This window comes from Oncorhynchus clarkii, chromosome 8, assembly GCF_045791955.1.
Source record: "Oncorhynchus clarkii lewisi isolate Uvic-CL-2024 chromosome 8, UVic_Ocla_1.0, whole genome shotgun sequence".
In the NCBI taxonomy this organism is placed as follows: Eukaryota; Metazoa; Chordata; class Actinopteri; order Salmoniformes; family Salmonidae; genus Oncorhynchus; species Oncorhynchus clarkii.
In genome coordinates, this window is record NC_092154.1 from 14,760,434 (window position 1) to 14,782,011 (window position 21,578).

General features: G+C 42.0%; 2 protein-coding genes across 2 annotated transcripts; one reads left to right on the top strand and one right to left on the bottom strand.

Moving 5' to 3' along the window:
* The first annotated feature begins 2,191 nt into the window (after positions 1-2,191).
* On the top strand, positions 2,192-6,311 carry LOC139415536 (t-complex-associated-testis-expressed 1). The gene is made up of 5 exons (XM_071163642.1): positions 2,192-2,372; positions 2,473-3,041; positions 3,859-4,010; positions 4,339-4,636; positions 5,709-6,311. Exons 1-5 carry the CDS (start codon positions 2,192-2,194, stop codon positions 5,877-5,879), a joined length of 1,371 nt encoding a protein of 456 aa, XP_071019743.1. The 3' UTR covers positions 5,880-6,311.
* Positions 6,312-13,938: 7,627 nt separating this feature from the next.
* Positions 13,939-20,995, bottom strand: LOC139415535 (transmembrane protein 151B-like). The gene is made up of 2 exons (XM_071163641.1): positions 20,909-20,995; positions 13,939-15,390 (listed from the first exon to the last, which is right to left on the bottom strand). The coding sequence occupies exons 1-2, from the start codon at positions 20,993-20,995 to the stop codon at positions 13,939-13,941; spliced, it is 1,539 nt and encodes a 512-aa protein (XP_071019742.1).
* Positions 20,996-21,578: the final 583 nt, after the last annotated feature.

The window sequence follows — 21,578 nt, forward strand, 5'->3', positions numbered from 1 at the left end:
GTGGTAGCATATTGAAAATAACCTACGGATAAAAGTATTTTATATCTTAGATATAACCAAGGTCATTACATGTTTTTTTGCGTAAGACGGTTTTGCGTGCTTTGTGAATCTGGGCCCCGCACGCTGGTAATTTGAGACCCCTGGTCTACTGTAACTTTACATATTGGATAACCAGATGAATATATATTGTAAAAATATATTGTCGTTATTCAGTTTTGTTATTAGGCTACTATGTCATTAATGCTTGTTACGTTCTACTTACATTAGTAACTACACAGTAAAGTTAGTCATATTTCTATAAACAGCATTGTTAATTAAACATTTCTACTAAAAAGGGTAACATCAAAACATGAACTTGTATATTGCTGTTTCCTAGAGTGTGTGCTGTCTGGATGGTGTCCACTGCTTTCCTTGTGGTTATAAGTGTGACCGCATACACACTGAAGACTGATGGCCTGAGGTACCCCTTTATTCCGAGGCAGGCCCACTTCCTTCCTATGATCAAACTCACCAAGATATCCAAGGTCAACGACCAGGTCAAACAATATGTTCCAGACGTAACAAATATAGTGTGTGAGCAGCTAGCGCTGTTCACTTTCTATCAATACATGACACTTTGTCCACAGTTTATCATCAGTCATGACATTACATTCTCAGACAAAGGCACGCTGGATGTCAGCTTTATACCATTAATTGGATTAAGACATTGTTCCTGCTCACTGGTATTGTGTTGCTTTGGTGTTACTACCCTGAGAGTAAGATCTTGAAGTTGCGGTTTTCTCTTCTTTTAGCAGGTCCCATGGACACTACTTGGTTGCTGTTGACAGCACCCAACATGGCTGGGTTATTCACTTCCACAGGAAATCAACTGACCTCCATCTACAGTAACCCGTTGTGGCAAGGGAAACACTGGAAAATACTGTTGTCTACAGCTATCTAAGCCAAACTAACAAGATTTTATTTTGAATTACATTTTGCCTAACTACTGAGATTGGGATTGTACACTTTTTGTGAATGCATTATATGTACATGAATGGGGAATCATGACACCCACTCATTGTTGATTTCATAAAACAGACAGGTCAAGAAAATAAATGATAATTGTGTCTATCTACTGGCTACATTCATTAAGGATGTGGGTTGGGGTTGTAGGGTAACATGGTATCAACATCTTGGACTGTTTTTTCTACCCCTGATAACTAGCCAGTACTTCTACCACCAATTTCAAATGTTTTATGGAAATATAAATTATGCACATGGAAGCAAACTCTTTTTGGCTGCTGACTCCTGGGGAACAGAGAAACAGGAGGGACATCTGCTGTTGGCTACTGCATAAATGTTAGTCACCCCTAAGAATTATGATTTGTTTGGCTTTATGTTGAAGTAAAACAGTTATGCATAATTCTGGTTCTGGAAATAATAAAATAATAGGTAAACATTCATGCACTCAGTATATGGATGTATTACGCGCATTGCAACTAAATGACCAGATTGTCCCTGCTTGACTGTCCTGATGCAACAAACTATTAATTATGCCTAAACTCTGCCTACTTCTACAATTTATATGCTTAAAATTCAATGTGAAAACTAACCATAACGACACTGCTAAACATATGCCAAACACTAGACATAATTGTTTTTTTCATACATTTTTACGATATAGACAATTTTGCCCTTGTGGCTGTGGATTCTAGTGGATACCACTTCCCACCCGGGGCGTTTCTCCCACGTGCAAGTGTGCTTGTTTGTAACCACGGCAACGTCGGTCGAGCAAAGGCAAAACAAGGTAAGCTAGCTAGCTAACATGTGCCTTCGTTATCAGATAAATAGAGAATTTGCAGCATTTGGGTAGCTATGCATTGCAGCGTTAGCTAAAGTTAGCTATCCTGCTATGTCAAGTAACTTAGCTAGCTAAAGTTAGCTAACGTTAGCTGGCTGATAAGTTACTAATTTAGTTAGGCTAACTAACCTTAGCTTTCATGTTTGGAAGGGCTGATAATGCCATAGATAGGGCCCAACAAGTTACAGAATCCCTGCTCAAAAGTGTTTGTGATATATTTAAATTAATGTGGCAGTAATACTATATTTGACTATGGTTTATTTGCAAACTCTAACATTGCATTTTGAGAATTCTCTCTGGTTAAACTCTGTTCTTATATTGAACAGGTAATTCCCCCAAAAATTCCCAAGCATGACTGCAACAATGTCCAAGTCTCCTGGGGCTGGCATGTATCCCCCAGTAGCAAAACTCAACTTGGCTGCAGACCCCAGGAAGATGCGCAGGATCATTGCAGAAGATCCAGAGTGGTCCCTCACTGTAGTGCCCCTTTTATCCAACCTCTGCCTGCAACACATAGTGAGAAACTTTGAGGGTATGTTTTATTATATATGTTCTAGGTTATTTATTCAGTCAATGAATCAAGTCAGTTGTTTATTTGATCACATAATTCAACCTCTATATCTTGGTCACAGAGAAGCCCATCCTCGAAGAACTTCTTCCCAGGCACAAAGACTATGTCCTGGAGAGGCTCTCTCCGTCCCTGCCCCTGCAGGTGACTGCCAACCTGATCAGCGACGACGGCTACTGGAAGCGCTGCTGCAAACAGCGCTGGGGCCTGTGTGACGTCTCCTCATACGGCCACAGCTGGAAGCGCATGTTCTTTGAGAGGCACCTGGAGAACATCATCGAGCTCTACATTCCTGATGCCACTGACCCCAAGACGGTTCTGGGCATGGTGCCTCTGTGCCGGAACTACGTGAAGAGGCTGGACATCTCACAGCTGATGCCGCCAATCAAGGAACCCCAGAAGTCAGAGGACGATGACAACTCGGACTCGGCCAGCGACATGGGCATGGATGGGCCATCCATGGACCACTTTGACTTTGGCATCCTGCTGGACAAGCTGAACCATCTGGAGGAGTTTCACGTGGTCTACCGGGTCAAGGGATGCGGCATGAACTTTGAGTGGAACCTCTTTGAGTTCACCTTCCGCGACTGCGAGTCTCTGGCCAAGGCCTTGAAGTCCTGTAAGACCTTGAAGGTGAGTATCGATCGACTCCCTCTCAGTGTTCACTGGCATTGTGCCCTTTGGCTTTGTTGCTCTGCTTTCCTATACAGGATGGAGTCAGGTTGTCTGGGGCATTTCTGTTCTGCTCTGTGTCACACACTTCCTCAGTAAGCATCAGTAACAAAGATTCTGTTTCAAATGAGGTGAAACTAACTGCAGTATCACAGAAGTATTATAATTCTCTACTTACATCAAAGGAAGTACAACAATACCTGAGGCTGAAACCCTAAACACCTTTCCTTGTATGACACAACTGTTATTATGCTACAGCACAGGGATTCATTGCTTCTTGGCTACTTGGCATAATATAATACCACATAAAAAGCATGAGCTGGTGCACACCCAGAGAAAATGATTTAATGTAGAGGTGCTGACTAATGGAAAATAAACTAAGCTATAAAAACAAAGAGAGTCGCACAATCCATATGTATATCCTCCCAGTCATTTATTGGGTAAAAAAACACCAAGGTCTTGACATCACTGCATCATGAATGCTTGAACCAGGTTATGTAGACCAACAGTTAAATTAGTGCAACCAATGACAATAGTGAGGGCTGTGTCGTAATTGCTAGGTTGATCAGAATGAATTGAGCAAAACTGTTAAAAGATAATAGCCCACAGCATCACATTTTGTTCTATCAGAGGAAAGAATGACATTTGATTCAAGCGTGCTGTTTTATATATTATGATATTTATATATAAAGAATGACGTTTGATTCCAGCTTGCTGTTTTATATATATATTTTTTAACACGTAGATCTACCCGCCCCATACTATGCTATCGCCGCAGGTGCTGAGGATCCACCAAAGCAAAGTGGATGACGAGAAGTGTCGTCAGCTTGTGAACAACCTCCTAGACCACCCGTCCCTCAGGGAGCTCAACCTCTCCCACAACCTCATTGGGGACCGGGGCGCCCGGGCCATCGGCAAGCTGCTTAACAGGTGTGATTTTGTCAGGTTGCCTACCTCACCTGCACGTGTTCCCTTTAAGTGATAATGCCAGAGAAGCCAGTGTTAGGAGGATATAATGGCACTGGTGTTGTTAGGCCCCAGATGAAGTTGAGGTCCGGCAAACAGTGCCAATATATTCTCCAAACACCGGTTTCGAGGGTATTATCACTTTTATACAACAGGTTTCCAACATATTAAAATAATGATTTACATATTTTCATTAAAAACTTTATTTTGATACATTTTTTCATACTATTTCATCCTTCCCTTTTATCACATTTTCTCCTGTAATTATTGACAATTAAATTAAACTAACCAGGAGTAAGCTGGAGAGACTCACTGTCTACGACAACAACATTCGGGGGCCGGGGGCCCAGGCTATAGCTTATGCCCTGGCCAAGAACTCCAGCCTGCTGTCCCTCAACCTGCGTCTGAACCGGCTGGGGGACGAAGGTGGCCAGGCCATCGCCCAGGCCCTGCTGAAGAACCGCACCCTGAAATGGCTGCACCTGGGAGGCAATGAAATGACAGAGCCCACAGCCACAGTCCTATCCCAAGTCCTGGTCCAGAATAATACGCTGAGGAGCATCAACCTGTCCTGTAACAGGCTGGGTATGGTGAGTGCTGGCGCTTACCTCAGACACAAACTACATCGTATGATCTGTCTGCTGTATTGTATAGTACTGTACTGTTTTAAAGGTTGGCATTGTTTTGTTTTAGATCATTCAGCTTTAGATTCAGTGAAACACATTACTGATTCAACATTTAACAATTGTCACTAATTTAACAGTAAGTCAAGTTGTAATATGGTAGGCATAACGAAGCATCTACGTTATATCTGCTGCTAACACCTTTCAGGTGGTACAATAGTTCAACAACTACAAATAACGGATCAAACATGCAACAAAGAGACGGCATTTTATACAGACTTGGTTCCAATGGGAAAGTAAACAGGCAAATGTTAGCTCTACAATCCAAGCTGTTTGCATCTTCAATTATTCATATGCATGCCAGAAATACACAATAATGGAAAGCTAAGTAGGAGTTGTTTTCCAATGGGATTTATTGTTCCCTCTCTCACGTGCAGCTTCCCCTTTCAGATGTCAGGTTCATCCCAGGAAGTGGAACTGGAGTGCACAGGGTGAAAAATTACCCGCATAGCAAAACTGTCACGTGCATCAAAATGTCTGTCTGACCTTGTTATAGTGTACGCTGAAATAGAAAAACGCTTGTCTCAGACATGACAATAAAACACTGTTGACAGTACAATAGGCCATTGGAGAGGCCTTGTATGACACCGTAGCCCACAGTAAATTCATCCAGTGTTTTCAAGGACTGAAACCATCCTTCATGTCCTATTACATACTATGTAGCCTTGACCCCAGCTGTTCCAAGTTTCTCCAGACTGAGATTACGGTGTGAGGTCAGGCAGTGTGAGAATCCTAACTCCCACTTAATGCACTGATGTCAGTGGGAGACTAAGTGAAAATCTGACTCAAATAAACTATATTTTAGTGTTAGTCCACTGTTATTACAATCCTAAAAAAGTTTCCATGTCAGCTTTTCAAGATGGCGCACTTTCAGTGCTGAGCAAAAACTGTGGTGATGATGATGCGTTTGGCATCATACAATATCTGTGGTGTATTAACCAACTGCTGTGTGCATTGTGTTTTGTGTGTGTTCATTCAGGATGGTGGTAAAGTGTTGGAGGAGGGCATGTGTCACAACAGCAGCATGGTGGAGTGTGATATCCGCCTAACAGAGGTGGGCCAGGAGAGCGACTACTGCATCAGCCAGGTGGTACGCAACAATAAGAACCAAGCACACAGGAAACACAACACAGAAGAGAACCTAGCCTAAACCTCAGAGCATTATTAAATACAAGGAAGAAGAATCATCACTGAATTATCACAGTGAATTATTGTAATGTTTGTTTATGTGTCAATTAATCCCATTGGGGGATGGGTTGCCAGCTGGCGATTTGACATGAAAATACATTTTCATTCATTCATATAAACATACAGCCCATTTGTGTTCACCAAAGTGCCACTTTGTCATATATTCTAGACAGAATGCCTACTATTTGTTTCATATCTGCAAAGTTGTTAAATGTAGTGATGTCTGTAATGTGTTACCACTGAAATCAGAATTTAGCTAAATAGGCTACATCACTGTACCTTTGGCCCATGGAAAATAACCCCAGTTTATTAGGATGTAATAAATGGGCTTGGTCCGAAGGTCAGGGATGAATACTGACGTAGGTGTTATTCTGGGATGACTTCAGGTTGTTGAGATCCACCACTGAGCTATGGGGCACCTTCACTGTATGTAGGCTACTCATTGTTTGTATTCACTGTTTAGTAAATGTACAAAGTGGAGTTATATATTTAAGGAATAAGGCTCAAGGGGGTGTGGTATATGGCCAATATACCACGGCTAAGGGCTGTTCTTGGGTACGACGCAACGCGCAGTGCCTGGATACAGCCTTTAGCTGTGGTATATTGGCCATGTACCACAAACAACCAAGGTGCCTTATTGCTATTATAAATGGGTTACCAACATAATTAGAGCTGTAAAAATAAATGTTTTGTCATACCCGTGGTATACCACGGCTGTCAGCCAATTAGCATTCAGGGCTTGAACCACCTAGTTTATAATAGCATATAAATTAGGTTGGGAAGTTGGATATACTGGTAAATATAGGCTTTATATTCTTCTACCACATGGGTTTCATTGTGTACATGTTATATGTCGTATGTAAAAAGACACGTTTCAACAATTTCACAAGCTGTTTTATTGAGTTAGCCTTTTTTCACTTTTGATACACAGATTTGGTTTGCGGTCATTGTAACTGTATTATGCAACATCAAGGCAACATTGTGATAGTGTCAATATGCAGTTGAAGTCAGAAGTTTACATACACTTAGGTTGGAGTCATTAAAACTTGTTTCTCTTCCACTCCACTTGTTAATTAACAAACTATAGTTTTGGCAGGTCGGTTTGGACATCTACTTTGTGCATGACAGAAGTAATTTTTCCAACAATTGTTTACAGACAGATTATTTCACTTATAATTCACTGTATTACAATTCCAGTAGGTCAGAAGTGTACATACACTAAGTTAACTGTGCCTTTAAACAGCTTGGAAAATTCCAGAAAAGGATGTCATGGCTTTAGAAGTTTCTGATAGGCTGATTGACATCATTTGAGTCAATTGGAGGTGTACCTGTGGATGGATTTCAAGGCCTTCCTTCAAACTCACTGCCTCTTTGCTTGACATCATGGGAAAATCAAAAGAAATCAGCCAAGACCTCAGGAAAAAAATTGTGGACCTCCACAAGTCTGGTTCATCCTTGGGAGCAATTTCCAAATGCCTGAAGGTACCACGTTCATCTGTACAAACAATAGTACGAAAGTATAAACACCATGGGACCACGCAGCCGTCGTAACGCTCAGGAAGGAGACGCGTTCTGTCTCCTAGAGATGAACGTACTTTGGTGTGAAAAGTGCTAATCAATCCCAGAACAACAGCAAAGGACCTTGTGAAGATGCTGGAGGAAACAGGTACAAAATGATCTATATCCACAGTAAAACAAGTCCTATATCGACATAACCTGAAAGGCCACTCGGCAAGGAAGAAGCCACAACTCCAAAACCACCATAAAAAAGCCAGACTTCGGTTTGCAACTGCACATGGGGACAAAGATTGTACTTTTTCGAGAAATGTCCTCTGGTCTGATGAAAGAAACATAGAACTGTTTGGCCATAATGACCATCATTCTGTTTGGAGGAAAAAGGGGGAGGCTTGCAAGCCGAAGAACACCATGCCAACTGTGAAGCACGGGGGTGGCAGCATCATGTTGTGTGGGTGCTTTTCTGCAGGAGGGACTGGTGCACTTTACAAAATAGATGGCATCATGAGGAACGAACATTATGTGGATATATTGAAGCAACATCTCAAGACATCAGTCAGGAAGTTGAAGCTCGGTCGCAAATGGGTCTTCCAAATGGACAATGACCCCAAGCATACTTCCAAAGTTGTGGCAAAATGGCTCAAGGATAATAAAGTCAAGGTATTGGAGTGGCCACCACAAATCCCTGACCTCAATCCTATAGAACATTTGTGGGCAGAACTGAAAAGGCGTGTGTGAGCAAGGAGGCCTACAAACCTGACTCAGTTACACCAGCTCTGTCAGGAGGAATGGGCCAAATTCACCCAACTTATTGTGGGAAGCTTGTGGAAGGCTGCCCGAAATGTTTGACCCAAGTTAAACAATTTAAAGGCAATGCTACCAAGTACTAATTGAGCGTATGTAAACTTCTGACCCACTGGGAATGTTATGAAAGAAATAAAAGCTGAAATAAATCATTCTCTGTACTATTATACTGACATTTCACATTCTTAAAATAAAGTGGTGATCCTAACTGAACTAAGACAGGGAATTTTTACTAGGATTAAATGTCAGGAATTGTGAAAAACTAAGTTTAAATGTATTTGGCTAAGGTGTATGTAAACTTCCGACTTCAACTGTACATGCAGACTTACAGTTTTGCCCTATATTTATTATTTAGTAGTCAAACACTCAACCTGTGATTTACCTTACCTAGGCAGTACAAAACATGTTTCCTGACTGTAGATCTTGCTGCAAGGACCAGCAATCTATGACATTGAGAGAGTAGGAATAATGCAGGCAGAGCAATGTGAATAAACTTAACAATATGTGTGTCTCAAATGGCACCCTATTCCCTAGAGAATGTACTACTTTTGACCAAGGCCCAGAACACATAGATCTTTAAACCCAGAGGGATATGTTTGAAAGTAGAGCACTACATAGGAAATAGGGTGCCATTTGGGACGCATCCAATGTAACTAGCCTGAATGGCAGTCTAAGATAGTGGAATATTGATCAAATAAGTCAGCGGTTGGCTTCCTTATGTTGTCTGCACTCAAGTTGTCTGCACTCAAATCTGCGGCTTTGACCTCCATACAAAAATGTGTTATCTCTTCCAGCCGTTCCCCTATAAAGAAAGAGTGTTAAAACATACCAATAACGTTGAAGGAAAGAATCAACAGTGCTCTGCCATTGCAAAGTAAGTGTATATCTCATACAGCATCAGATTGGCCGCAGGGTCTGCAATTGAAATTGTACTGTATTTACAAGATTCATTTTCCTTGTACAACACCATTTTATATAGAAATGTGTCGATTGTTGATCTGAAAACCCAAAACACTTCCCTGTTGACGAGTACATTTGAGGATTAGCAGTGTTTAATAAAACACCACGTTTTATGCATTTACTGGTGACACAATCGACTAAGCACAAGAAACACGACGACAGTCCTAACCTACAATCTCTGTATTACTTACAGTACAAAATCGTTTTCCTGCAATCCTGTTTTAAGCCACAAAATGATACACAACATTATAAAAAGAGGAGCCCCAAAAGCATTCTGGGTGTGAGAGTACATACAGTATTATAAGGTATTACTCCACTTTGTACACACAATAAAGGGTTCCATGTAGGGTTGCAAAATTCCACTAACTTTCTCAAAATTCCCAGGTCTTTCAGAAATCCTGGTTGGAAGATTCAGGATTTCCTGGTTATGCCCTCCTGTTTCTGGGAATTTACCAACCGGGATTTTGGGGAAAGTTACCGGAATTTTGCAAGCCTAGTTCTATGTTACATTAGGATAAAGGGTTCGAAGTTAACAGTCTGTGGTAGGAAAAGATTTTCAGTTTTCTGAATTGTCACTAAAAAAACTCAGTTTGATAACCTTGGTTTGCTGTACTTGTATACTATTTATTGTTTTATGGTTAGTAAACATAGCACTGTTAAACACTTTTATTTGTACACAATTACATATCACAGTGACGCCATCTGATATAACTGTTTTATCTACATTAAATGAACTTTTTTTTTATTAGTGAGAGGCTGGTCAGTGAGCAATGGACTATTGAGTCTGTAATGTAATGCCGGTATCACTATCTTTTTTTGACCATTGTTGAAGTCTAAAACTCTGGGGCTTCACTATCTGCTGTTTCCAAACTTCAGCCCATCCCAGACATAATAGGAGTGATCTAAATAAAGAGGGCATTCTGTGACTGAGTGAACTGTGCTTCCCATGACGTGTGTGACCTCCAGCTAGGTTATAATAACCTTCCATCATCTGATATAGGAGCATCAGTATGGTTACAGAGCTGTGTCACATGCTGTGATTAAAACCCCATAAAGGACACCATTCGTTTCAGCTGATACCCACGGTCAAAGCCTCTGACACGTTAAGGAACTGCAGAGCAGACCGAGACCTAGGAGTGTTGATCTAGGATCAGGTCTCCCCTTTTTCATTATGATCTGAAAGGCAAAAATGATTCTATATCAGCACTCCTACTCTGAGACTGTGAATATGGGCACTTAAGTGCATCCTCATAGCCTCCTATCTGGAAAACAAATCAAACAGCACTGTCAAGTCAGCTGACAGGGATAATAAGAAAAGGTTAAGGGGTAGAATTTATGACAAATGTAAGGTGGATATCCTGACTACACTCCTGAGTTGGTTATGGGGGTTGCATAGATGCGCTTTAGATGAGGTGAGCCACAACTAACCATGACAGGACTCAGTGTCTTGTGGTTATGACTGGTGTGTATTTTTTGTTTGCTGCTTTATTGTATAGCTAAAGTGTTTTTTGGTTTATTGTCGAGAAAATGGGATTGAGGTTGAACAACTTCCTTTAATTGCTTCGCATCTAGTTCCCTAAAATGGCCAGTGGCAAGTGACGTTATAAAGGTAGTAGGGTGCAAGGAAGAAACGCATCAAGAGAAATAAATGCTATTACACTCTCTGCTAGAGATCTACCAGTATATTGTTAATGCAATTTTTGTTTGTGGGATGATCAGCGGATTTCACAAAATAGGTGTATGTTTTTTCAGAATGAGCAGAATGAGTTTATCTTTGACAGCATTGGATTATTAAGTGGTCAATCCAATGTTTACAGTCAATTCAATCACATATCCACATCAGTCAATAATGCTAGTCATTTCTGAGATAAGAATGGGAAGGGCTGTGAGAATCTGAGGTCAGTAGGATACATAAAATGGAGAAAGGCCTATCTATCCTTTGTGTATATAGATCTAATAACAATGTGTGAATTGTAAGTATGAGTCCTGGGCATAGATTACTGAGCTCTGCCGTCACCCTGAATTCATCAAAGTTGTTTTCTGTTAAATAGCAGAGGCCTCTGGGCCAGAAGTGACTGGCTAGCTGTCAGCTTAGCTCTTATCCCGGGCCATATTGACTCCAGCTCCTAGGGTTAGCTTTAGTTTGATCACAGCAACAAAGCCCTTTGACCGCTACCTTCAAAACCATTTAAAGAGTTATTTACAAAATGTGTGCGTATATTTCAGTGGACTGGGAGAAGTGGGTTGGATTTTTCACTTCATGAGCTGGGCACCCTTTCTGTGTACTTTATAAGTGATTGGTCCTAGGTGTGAATTCTACACATTTATTGAACTTATTTTTTTTTATTTACCTTGCCTCGCTTTGAGACTTTGCTAGTGGAAATAAGCCATTAGTACATAGAACATTTGTTCAGTTGTGATCATGTTTATTCTCATATCTTCAAAAAGCCTCCTGGTTTATTACTAAAGCTGACATTATCAGTATTTGAACACAGCCCTCAGTCTATTTTGGGTCTCTGTGATGGCTGTCTGGCTGTTTCTGATAGGCATCATCAGAATCAGCACTTGGTCTTCCTTTTAAACCTACTTTTTCTGACAATAGACAAAGCACATCTTGACGTTTTCAGGGCCTGATCATTGGTGCCAGCCTCAATTAAATGTCCTGTCTCATCAGTATATTGCTACTTAAGAAGAGATGCAGTGAAAGTTGAGTTGCTCTGTTGCTGCCTTTGTATTTCTGGTTGGTTGGTTGGTTGGTTGGTTGGTTGGTTGGATGGGTAAGTGAGCTACAGTATGTTGTTTAGGTGTGGTTTTGGATGAATGGGTAGGTGATCTACAGTATGTTGTTAAGGTGTAGTTTTGGATGAATTGGTAGGTGTGCTATGTGGTTTAGGTGTGGTTTTGGATGAATGGGTAGGTGATCTACAGTATGTTGTTAAGGTGTAGTTTTGGATGAATTGGTAGGTGTGCTATGTGGTTTAGGTGTGGTTTTGGATGAATGGGTAGGTGATCTACAGTATGTTGTTAAGGTGTAGTTTTGGATGAATTGGTAGGTGTGCTATGTGGTTTAGGTGTGATTTTAAGCCTAACTTTTTAACCACCCACAGTCAGGCACTTAAATCACGAAAACAAAGAAGAGGTAGTTTGAAGGAAATGATTGTTCATATAGTAATTAATAATAATTTTGTGTTCAAATATTAATTGGAAATAAGAGATATGCAATGCTGAGGTTATTATTGACAGCTGAGCTGACATGATATAATCACATTGCTGATGTATGTATTAAGTCAATCAGAAATGCATTAACATGTAGTGAAGAGTGACAGTCATTTTGACAGTAAGGAAAATGATGCGATGAAAGACTTCTCTCATGGATTCAGTTTGAAGTATTTGTACCATTTAGTCCTCCTGATCTAAATTATTCATGGATCTGACTATGTTACTATATTTAGAGGGTCAGGAAGTGGGAATGTTATTGCACCCTGTGATATTTGATTCCCATTGCTAATTAACTGAATGTTGTAACTGCTGTATCTCTCATCATCATTATCTTGAAAGAACATTAATTCCGTAAAAAGATCTCTTGTTGGCCTCAAAACAAACAACTACACCGTCACATAGCCCCAAATGTGTTTCAAATTGTAATGTTTTAATAAAAAATTTAGATCTGCGTCTAAGGCATTTCATTGAGAACCATGAGCTAGAGGGGAAACACATTATGGACTGTATGAATGTACTTTGATATCTGCAACATAATTTAAAATATCCAGTAATGCATTTACTAGAAAAATAAGTCAGATGTTTTAAACTTTTCTTGCTCTCAATTATTTAATGTGGCGTCATGGTTTTCCTTCCCATCTCCAAATTGCTCTCTAAGGCTTGAATAAATCATGTTTATGTTCCTTAAACTCATGCCCCACTTATGAGTCATCTCCAATGAAGGCCTCTAGTCGAGCTGTGTTGGAGGCCTCTACCGTTGAGCTGTCTTGAGCTGTGTTGAGCTGTGTTGGGGATTTTCAGTCACAAGACATCCCTTCTAAGACTCTTACAAAAATAACACATTTTATCCAACTTTGAAAACAGATGTTCCAATTGAAGTTCTTTGCTACCTGGTTATGACAACAGCAAAATGCACTACGATTTAAGGTGGAGTTTATTCTTTGGCCAAATGTCTGTTAGTGTACTTTGCTTTTTCATGTTCTCTATTTATAGATAGTGTGGAAGCTAACATGACACTTTAGTTAAGGAAACTCAAACGGATATGAACAGAGCATTGTGATTGGTCCAGAATGGTGGTGGTGTGCATTCCGCGCAACATATGTCCTTCCAAATATCATTCTCAGATCATTATGTCCATTTGTCGCAGACTGTCTGATTTTGCCTATGAATGTGTTTGTTTCATACATGCTTTGAGATAGTTACATAGTCTATTACTTACTATGATGAACATGTCACTGGAGGGCATCTCATGTGAGATGAGCTGGGCTGCAAAGGAAGTTATGGAAAAGGTGGAGTGAGCATTCAAAATGTGCATTTAACTCAGTACTGTCTTTGATAAACAGTGTTGGAAGAGGTCTGGAAGGGTTCCGGAATGCCACTGGTGTGTCATGTGTTCTGTGGTCTAATGGAGAGGAAAAAAAGATCCAAAAGGAAGGTTCATTATCCAGTCAGTGTCCTCCCAGAGAAAGGACAGTAACATTACATTCCTTGTTCAGGTCTGGACTGGGAGGCCCAGTGCTGCGTCATATAGAGGTCTCCACGCAGGATCCATTCCTGTGCAGCGAGTGGTTCAGGCAGCCCTCGTTGCGGTGCACGATGAGCACAGGGAAGTAGAGCGCGTCCTGGTAGTCCGGCGGATTCTCCTCGCTAGTCAGCTGGCCCGACGGTGTCAGGCAGCGCGTGCTCTCTGTGGGGCACGATGTCTCGTTGAGGCTGCCGCTGCTCCGCCACAGGCAGCTGCGCCGTGATCCGTACAGCCGCGACAGCGAGAAGCGGCTGCCGCTGAAGGGGATGCGCGGGCTAGTCCCAGTGCAGATGCTCAGGGCGCTGCGCGAGAAGATGGACGAGCTGCTGATGGTGCGGTGGCAGCGCTCGCAGTTCTGCCGGTAGCTGCCGTAGCCGCCGCACACTGAGTAGGTGTTGGCATTGCCGCCGCCACCTGACGAGAGCTGAGCCAGGTCCATGAGTACAGCCTCTGAATAGCTGGGCACCAGCTGCTGGTTGGAGCGGATGTGCCACTCCAACTCGGTGCTGTCGATGGTGTTGACCCGAGGGATGTGGCGGCAGTATGGTCGCTCCTCAGATGGTGTGACAGGGACATAATCGAAGCCGAACAACTTCTCCACGTGGTAATGGACGTAGGCCGTGCGGTACTCGGTTAGCACGCGCAGCGGCCAAGAGAAGGTGAAGGCGGCGGCTGTCCAGAACACGTAGTTGGACACGTACCAGGGCAGGTGGTCCGGATCCGAGAAGGCAATCATGTACTCCTTAAAGTCTACATTCTTCAGGTGCATTCCCTCGCGGGCCTCCATGTAGTCGTCCAGGCCCTCATTCTCAGTGAAGAAGCGGGCCCGCTGAGTCAGGTAGGCGTTCTCCGACTCCACGTTGGCGAAGCTAAAGCACTTGGTGAACCTCAGCTTCGTGACAGGGAAGCAGTCTAGGCCCTGCAGCTGCTTGGATATGTCCTTCACACCACAGTTGCTGTAGTCGAACTCCGCCTCGGCCACATGTGTGTTGACGCGCTCGTGGTACACCTGCGTGGTGGTGTATGCGTCTCCGTTACGGTAGCGTGTTACCTGTCGCGTCCGCCGCACATAGTGGTAGCTGATGGCCTTCCACCAGATGCAGGGCGTGGCCTGCTGCATGCGCCCGACACGCTCTCCCACACTCTCCACGTTCACCTTGTGCTGTAGCTGGTTGTGGGTGTGGCAGTGCCAGCACTCCACCAGGTAGACCACGTAGAGCATGACCATGAAGGCCACAGGGATGTAGATGTAACCGTTGGAGCAGGGGCTTTCGTGGTACATCATGGACTTGACCTTGTAGGCACTGTCGAAAGAGAGGCGCGTCACCTTGGTCACGTGGCACCAGGTCATGGCCCCCACGCAGCCATACATGAGCAGGGACAGGATCAGGCATTTCCAGTGGCTCTCCCTGCACAGGGATTTACTGAGCGACTGCTTCAGGGGCCGCTGCTGCACAGAGGGAAACCGAGAGAGAAAATACCAATCTGAGTCTGTGAAAACATACAGTGCCTTGCGAAAGTATTCGGCCCCCTTGAACGTTGCGACCTTTTGCCACATTTCAGGCTTCAAACATAAAGATATAAAACTGTATTTTTTTGTGAAGAATCAACAAGTGGGACACAATCATGAAGTGAAACGACATTTATTTGATATTTCAAACATTTTTAACAAATCAAAAACTGAAAAATTGGGCGTGCAAAATGATTCAGCCCCCTTAAGTTAATACTTTGTAGCGCCACCTTTTGCTGCGATTACAGCTGTAAGTCGCTTGGGGTATGTCTCTATCAGTTTTGCACATCGAGAGACTGAAATTTTTTCCCATTCCTCCTTGCAAAACAGCTCGAGCTCAGTGAGGTTGGCTGGAGAGCATTTGTGAACAGCAGTTTTCAGTTCTTTCCACAGATTCTCGATTGGATTCAGGTCTGGACTTTGACTTGGCCATTCTAACACCTGGATATGTTTATTTTTGAACCCTTCCATTGTAGATTTTGCTTTATGTTTTGGATCATTGTCTTGTTGGAAGACAAATCTCCATCCCAGTCTCGGGTCTTTTGCAGACTCCATCAGGTTTTCTTCCAGAATGGTCCTGTATTTGGCTCCATCCATCTTCCCATCAATTTTAACCATCTTCCCTGTCCCTGCTGAAGAAAAACAGGCCCAAACCAGGATGCTGCCACCACCATGTTTGACAGTGGGAATGGTGTGTTCAGGGTGATGAGCTGTGTTGCTTTTACGCCAAACATAACGTTTTGCATTGTTGCCAAAAAGTTCAATTTTGGTTTCATCTGACCAGAGCACCTTCTTCCACATGTTTGGTGTGTCTCCCAGGTGGCTTGTGGCAAACTTTAAACGACACTTTTTATGGATATCTTTAAGAAATGGCTTTCTTTTTGCCACTCTTCCATAAAGGCCAGATTTGTGCAATATACGACTGATTGTTGTCCTATGGGCAGAGTCTCCCACCTCAGCTGTAGATCTCTGCAGTTCATCCAGAGTGATCATGGGCCTCTTGGCTGCATCTCTGATCAGTCTTCTCCGTGTATGAGCTGAAAGTTTAGAGGGATGGCCAGGTCTTGGTAGATTTGCAGTGGTCTGATACTCTTTCCATTTCAATATTATCGCTTGCACAGTGCTCCTTGGGATGTTTAAAGCTTGGGAAATCTTTTTGTATCCAAATCCGGCTTTAAACTTCTTCACAACAGTATCTCGGACCTGCCTGGTGTGTTCCTTGTTCTTCATGATGCTCTCTGCGCTTTTGACGGACCTCTGAGACTATCACAGTGCAGGTGCATTTATACGGAGACTTGATTACACACAGGTGGATTGTATTTATCATCATTAGTCATTTAGGTCAACATTGGATCATTCAGAGATCCTCACTGAACTTCTGGAGAGAGTTTGCTGCACTGAAAGTAAAGGGGCTGAATAATTTTGCACGCCCAATTTTTCAGTTTTTGATTTGTTAAAAAAGTTTGAAATATCCAATAAATGTCGTTCCACTTCATGATTATGTCCCACTTGTTGATTCTTCACAAAAAAATACAGTTTTATATCTTTATGTTTGAAGCCTGAAATGTGGCAAAAGGTCGCAAAGTTCAAGGGGGCCGAATACTTTCGCAAGGCACTGTACCTGCAAGCATTGTGGACAAAATACATTTCAAATACCTGATGAGAATGAATCAATAGATTTTTTAAATAATAATAATCTTTGAAATAACTCTATAGAAACACTAAAAGCACCTGCTCTTTGCAACACATGAAATATTTAGAGAAATAGTCAGCATTCTAAGTGCATTAACGTATCTTATGCCTAAACAGGGAGCCGCTTGATCATGTCTTGGCTTGTTAAGATCAAACGGCTCACACACTTCATCTGAACTCTCAACCTTTTCATGAGAATCTGCTTGTTTCCATTCCAGGCCATTGAGAAAACATGTAATGGATTTGTCGCCATGAAGTATCTCACAGATACTACCAGCAACTTCAAGTGAGTGTGAAGCACTCCCAGTGTATGGCCCTATGTTTGTGTATATAGGAGTCTTCTGATCAAATATACAATATCATAATAAAAGTGAAATTAGCTATATTAGCTACAAAATAATGTTTTACTCATATAAATAGTATTTATTTAAACAGATATCTAAAACACTTTGGATTCCAAAATTGTGAACCGTTAAGAGAGCAAACCATCCAGAAGAAATCATGCAGCCATTTCATCCAGGCACAATGAAGCTGGTGGTACCTTTTCCACCCCAGGGCACCGCAAGCCCCAGTGCCTGCATCAGGAGCTGGTCACGCCTTATGGGAGTGCAGCCTGCCCACACGCTTGGAAAGGGATCCAAAAGCCTCAGGATGGTTGGATTATAGCGCAGTTCATTCCTACATTTGCATATCAGTCATCGCACAGGGGGCAGAGATTGATTGGCTTAATGGTGTATAGTACAGGAGGCTCGCTGCCTGGACATCATGGGGTGATACTTTTGGCAGTGGATTAATTTGTTGGAACTAAACAGTAGCCTACAGAGGGTAGGCAGGACATTGCAACCAGCTATGAAGAGGAGGCATCATGCTTCAATGGTTATTTTTCGTTGGATAGGTTATTTATGCAATAAGGCACGAGGGGGTATGGTTCTTATGCACGAAGCAACACAGAGTACCTGAATACAGACCTTAACCGTGGTATATATTATACCACAAACCCTGAGGTGCCTTATTGCTATTATAAACTGGTTACCAATGTAATTAGAACAGTACAAATAAATGTTTTGTCATACCTATGGTATACGATATACCACAGCTTTCACCCAATCAGCATTCAGGGCTCGAACCACCCAGTGTATAATACAGGATAGTACTGTATAGACAACCTTTTTGGGGATTTAAATACAGGTTTCGCCAAACCGTATTCCAGATTTTTACAAAAGACCATCTCTGATATGACATGAGCAAGCCGTGCTCCTAACATGACAGCACTGAGTAAATAATAGATGTTCCTTCTCCATAATTATCCTCCCCCTACCTTGTCACATGACATGGTCCCTATGCCCCCTGTCAACATGACGCCCCACAGGGCAGAGGGCTTAGCACTGAACTTCCCCTTCTGTCTATATGCTACTGCAATGGAATATTATTCACTCACTGGCAGTGGATAAACTCTAGCCAGCACCGTAATCAATCTAACATAACACACTTTCCAGCTCCTGTTGCATGGAGCTGTTGTGCCCTCTTTTTGAATTGAGCATAAAGTAATATGAGTTTAAGCAGCATGACATGAGATCATGATTGATTGTAGAGGATGGGGGTGTCCTTTGGTACTCATCTAACATTCTACAGTTTTGAAGGGATACACGTTGTGTTTGCACAGTGGATATTGCACTACATTTTCTTTTAGACTTTTTAATTTGAAGGAAATACTTTTAATTCTTCTACTATTTTCGTGCATTTGCCTGGTGTCCAACAGATAATGTTTCACATTGTGTTATACAGCATGCCTGCCCTTACCTATGGCAGTAGGGAATGTTCAAGCTCTGAGCATCTCGAGGTGCCTGAGGAAAGATACCATCTGGTCTGATGATCTATTCTGGTCCGATGTATATCATGCATAGCAAAAATCAATACATCGTATATTGATCATGACCACTTGCCTCAACAATGCAGAAACAGGCTATAGAGTGTTTGGGAAACCTTAGAGGAAAGCAGGATAGCAGGTACAGACATTTTTCAGGCAATTCTAGATGTAACTTGATGGATATTTTTTATTAGGAAGGCATTGCAGTCATTTCGACTGACATTTTAAGCTTAATTTGATGAAATCTGTTTGAAAAAGCAGTGGGAATCTTCATGGTAAAATGGTGAAGCTAGGGAAAATGCACCAGGCAATTAATTATCAACAATGTGGAGGCAGCTGAATTAATACTCTACAATGAAATAATGATATGAAAAATGATTGTCTTGCTGTGTGGGTGGATAATGCCTAGTTCATGGATAATGTCTTCTTTGTGGATAATGCCTACTTCATGGATAATGCCTACTGCCTAATGAATTCTGTAGGAGCTGAAAAAAGCCATATCTGATTTTCACCAGAGGTGTGTTCAACAAATGGTGTTGATGAAGCACAAAGTGAGGGTAAAGAAGTGTCCCACTTTCTACCTGATTACTTTAGGGTTTCTCTGGGTTCACACTGTCAGATTGAAAGGCTTTCATTCACACTACCTGTGACATGGTGTTTCCACTTGTAAATGACTTATTTTTATAGGGTACAATATGTTATAAAACAACCATTTTGTGAAATTAGGAGAAAACGTTGCACATGCAAAGTTTGGTAACAGAATAATGGCATCAACAGCACAAACACTCATTCTGTTACCAAACTTTGCATCTGCACTGTTCTTCAAGTCAATTGCGTTTTTGTAAAATGTTCAGTGGAAATTGTTAAAGGAAGTCCTTGTGCAAAGAGTTGTATTTATTGTTTAATTTTGCAATCATTGGTTTTTGTTTTACATACATTTTAAAGTGAAAAATCGGAGTCTCAGCATCACTATGTTACCGTGGAAATACCCCCAATTGAGTTTCTGTCAAGCTGACACTTCTCTCTTGTTAAGACTGGCTCTGTGGTACATAAAAATAATTTTGTGTAATAGAAAGGCTAATGGAAGAGATGCCCAACTAAAACAAAAGTTTGACTAAACATTAGCACATCTTGATACTTAAACCTACTTGATTGGAATTGTCAGCTCTTCAGTCTTATGTTTAGTCCAGAAGTGTAACGAGAATTGTGAATGTAAGCTAATGAGTATATTAAAATGGTTAGTGACACATCCTATCAACTGATAATAAACCCTATTAAATCCTCAAAATATAAAACACCAGCAGTTAAAAACAATTATACAATAGTGTTCCCTGATCAGAAGGAAACCATAAAAACAAGGGTTCATTGCAGCAATTACAAAAAATAATAGTTTGTGAAATGCGTCCAGAATGTCACTATTGCTGTATGAATGAATATTTAAAGGGCTTTAATAATCTCTTGCCTTGACAGGAGTTGTGGCCTATAGCCTGTCATTACGATATCTCCTCAGACAGAGGGCTGTCAATCATTTTGATACCCACCAGAAAGGGACCATATAACGGGGATGTTTTACAGTGGCTGGAGACGAAAACAAGCGCAAACTCACGCACAGCTAACACAATATATTGAATGAATAATATGGTCAAAATTATAGGCTATTTATAATTTACATGATAAACGGTTAAAAAAAAACGTATTGGTGCAGCTGCAGCGCGTAATGCGGTTATTATACGTGGGTAATTGAGCCGCTATCTCTGAATCAGATTAGGGCTCAGGTTATGGGTGATTTAGCTGTGATATGAATATCAACTATTTTGCCAATTGCACGATTCGCCTTGCAGCTCTCGTGCAGCCACAGGCGCAAAATCGAAGGTATACAACGCGGTTCTCTTCTCTCACCTCCTCGCGGGGGCTTTCCTCTGTGTCCTCCTCTGGAACGGTAGTGGTGCTGCTCTCACTGGCCGTGGCAGCCGATGCTGGGGACATGTTGACAAAGGCAAAAACACAGAGGCATGGATCACCTTAGGAAAACTGAGGTTCAAATCACAGTGCAACGTAAACTCGCCAGCAAGCCTTTCGCGGGATACATAATCCAACCCGATTTAGCCGGAAGGAACCTCTACATCATGGTTAACAATGCTCCAGTTTCAAAGTAGCATCTTCTTCCCCACAGAATCTTTGATGTGAGATGCCGTTGCATGGCTACGGGCAGCCTTTATCCAAAGCGTAATGTCCTGGGTTCATATGTCCGCGGTAGAAAAAAAACGGGCTCCTTCCTTTGCGCGTTGATGCAGGTGCTTCCGAAAGGCTCTTGCGATAGAGTAGTGGGAAATGGCAAAGACATCAGTCAGTCCCCGTCAGGATAAAATGGGCATGGCAGCTGCATAAATTAGCCTCAGTAAATGAAAAAACAAGTGCACTACTAGGCTATATAGGACAAAGACAAATACTCTGTAGACTATTCTACACGATATGGCATAGGCAAAATGTAGATATAAGAGCGCGCCTGCGTGTGCTCGTGGTGATTGCAATCCTCTCCAGGTATCTGTGATGAGACGGCAGTAGACGG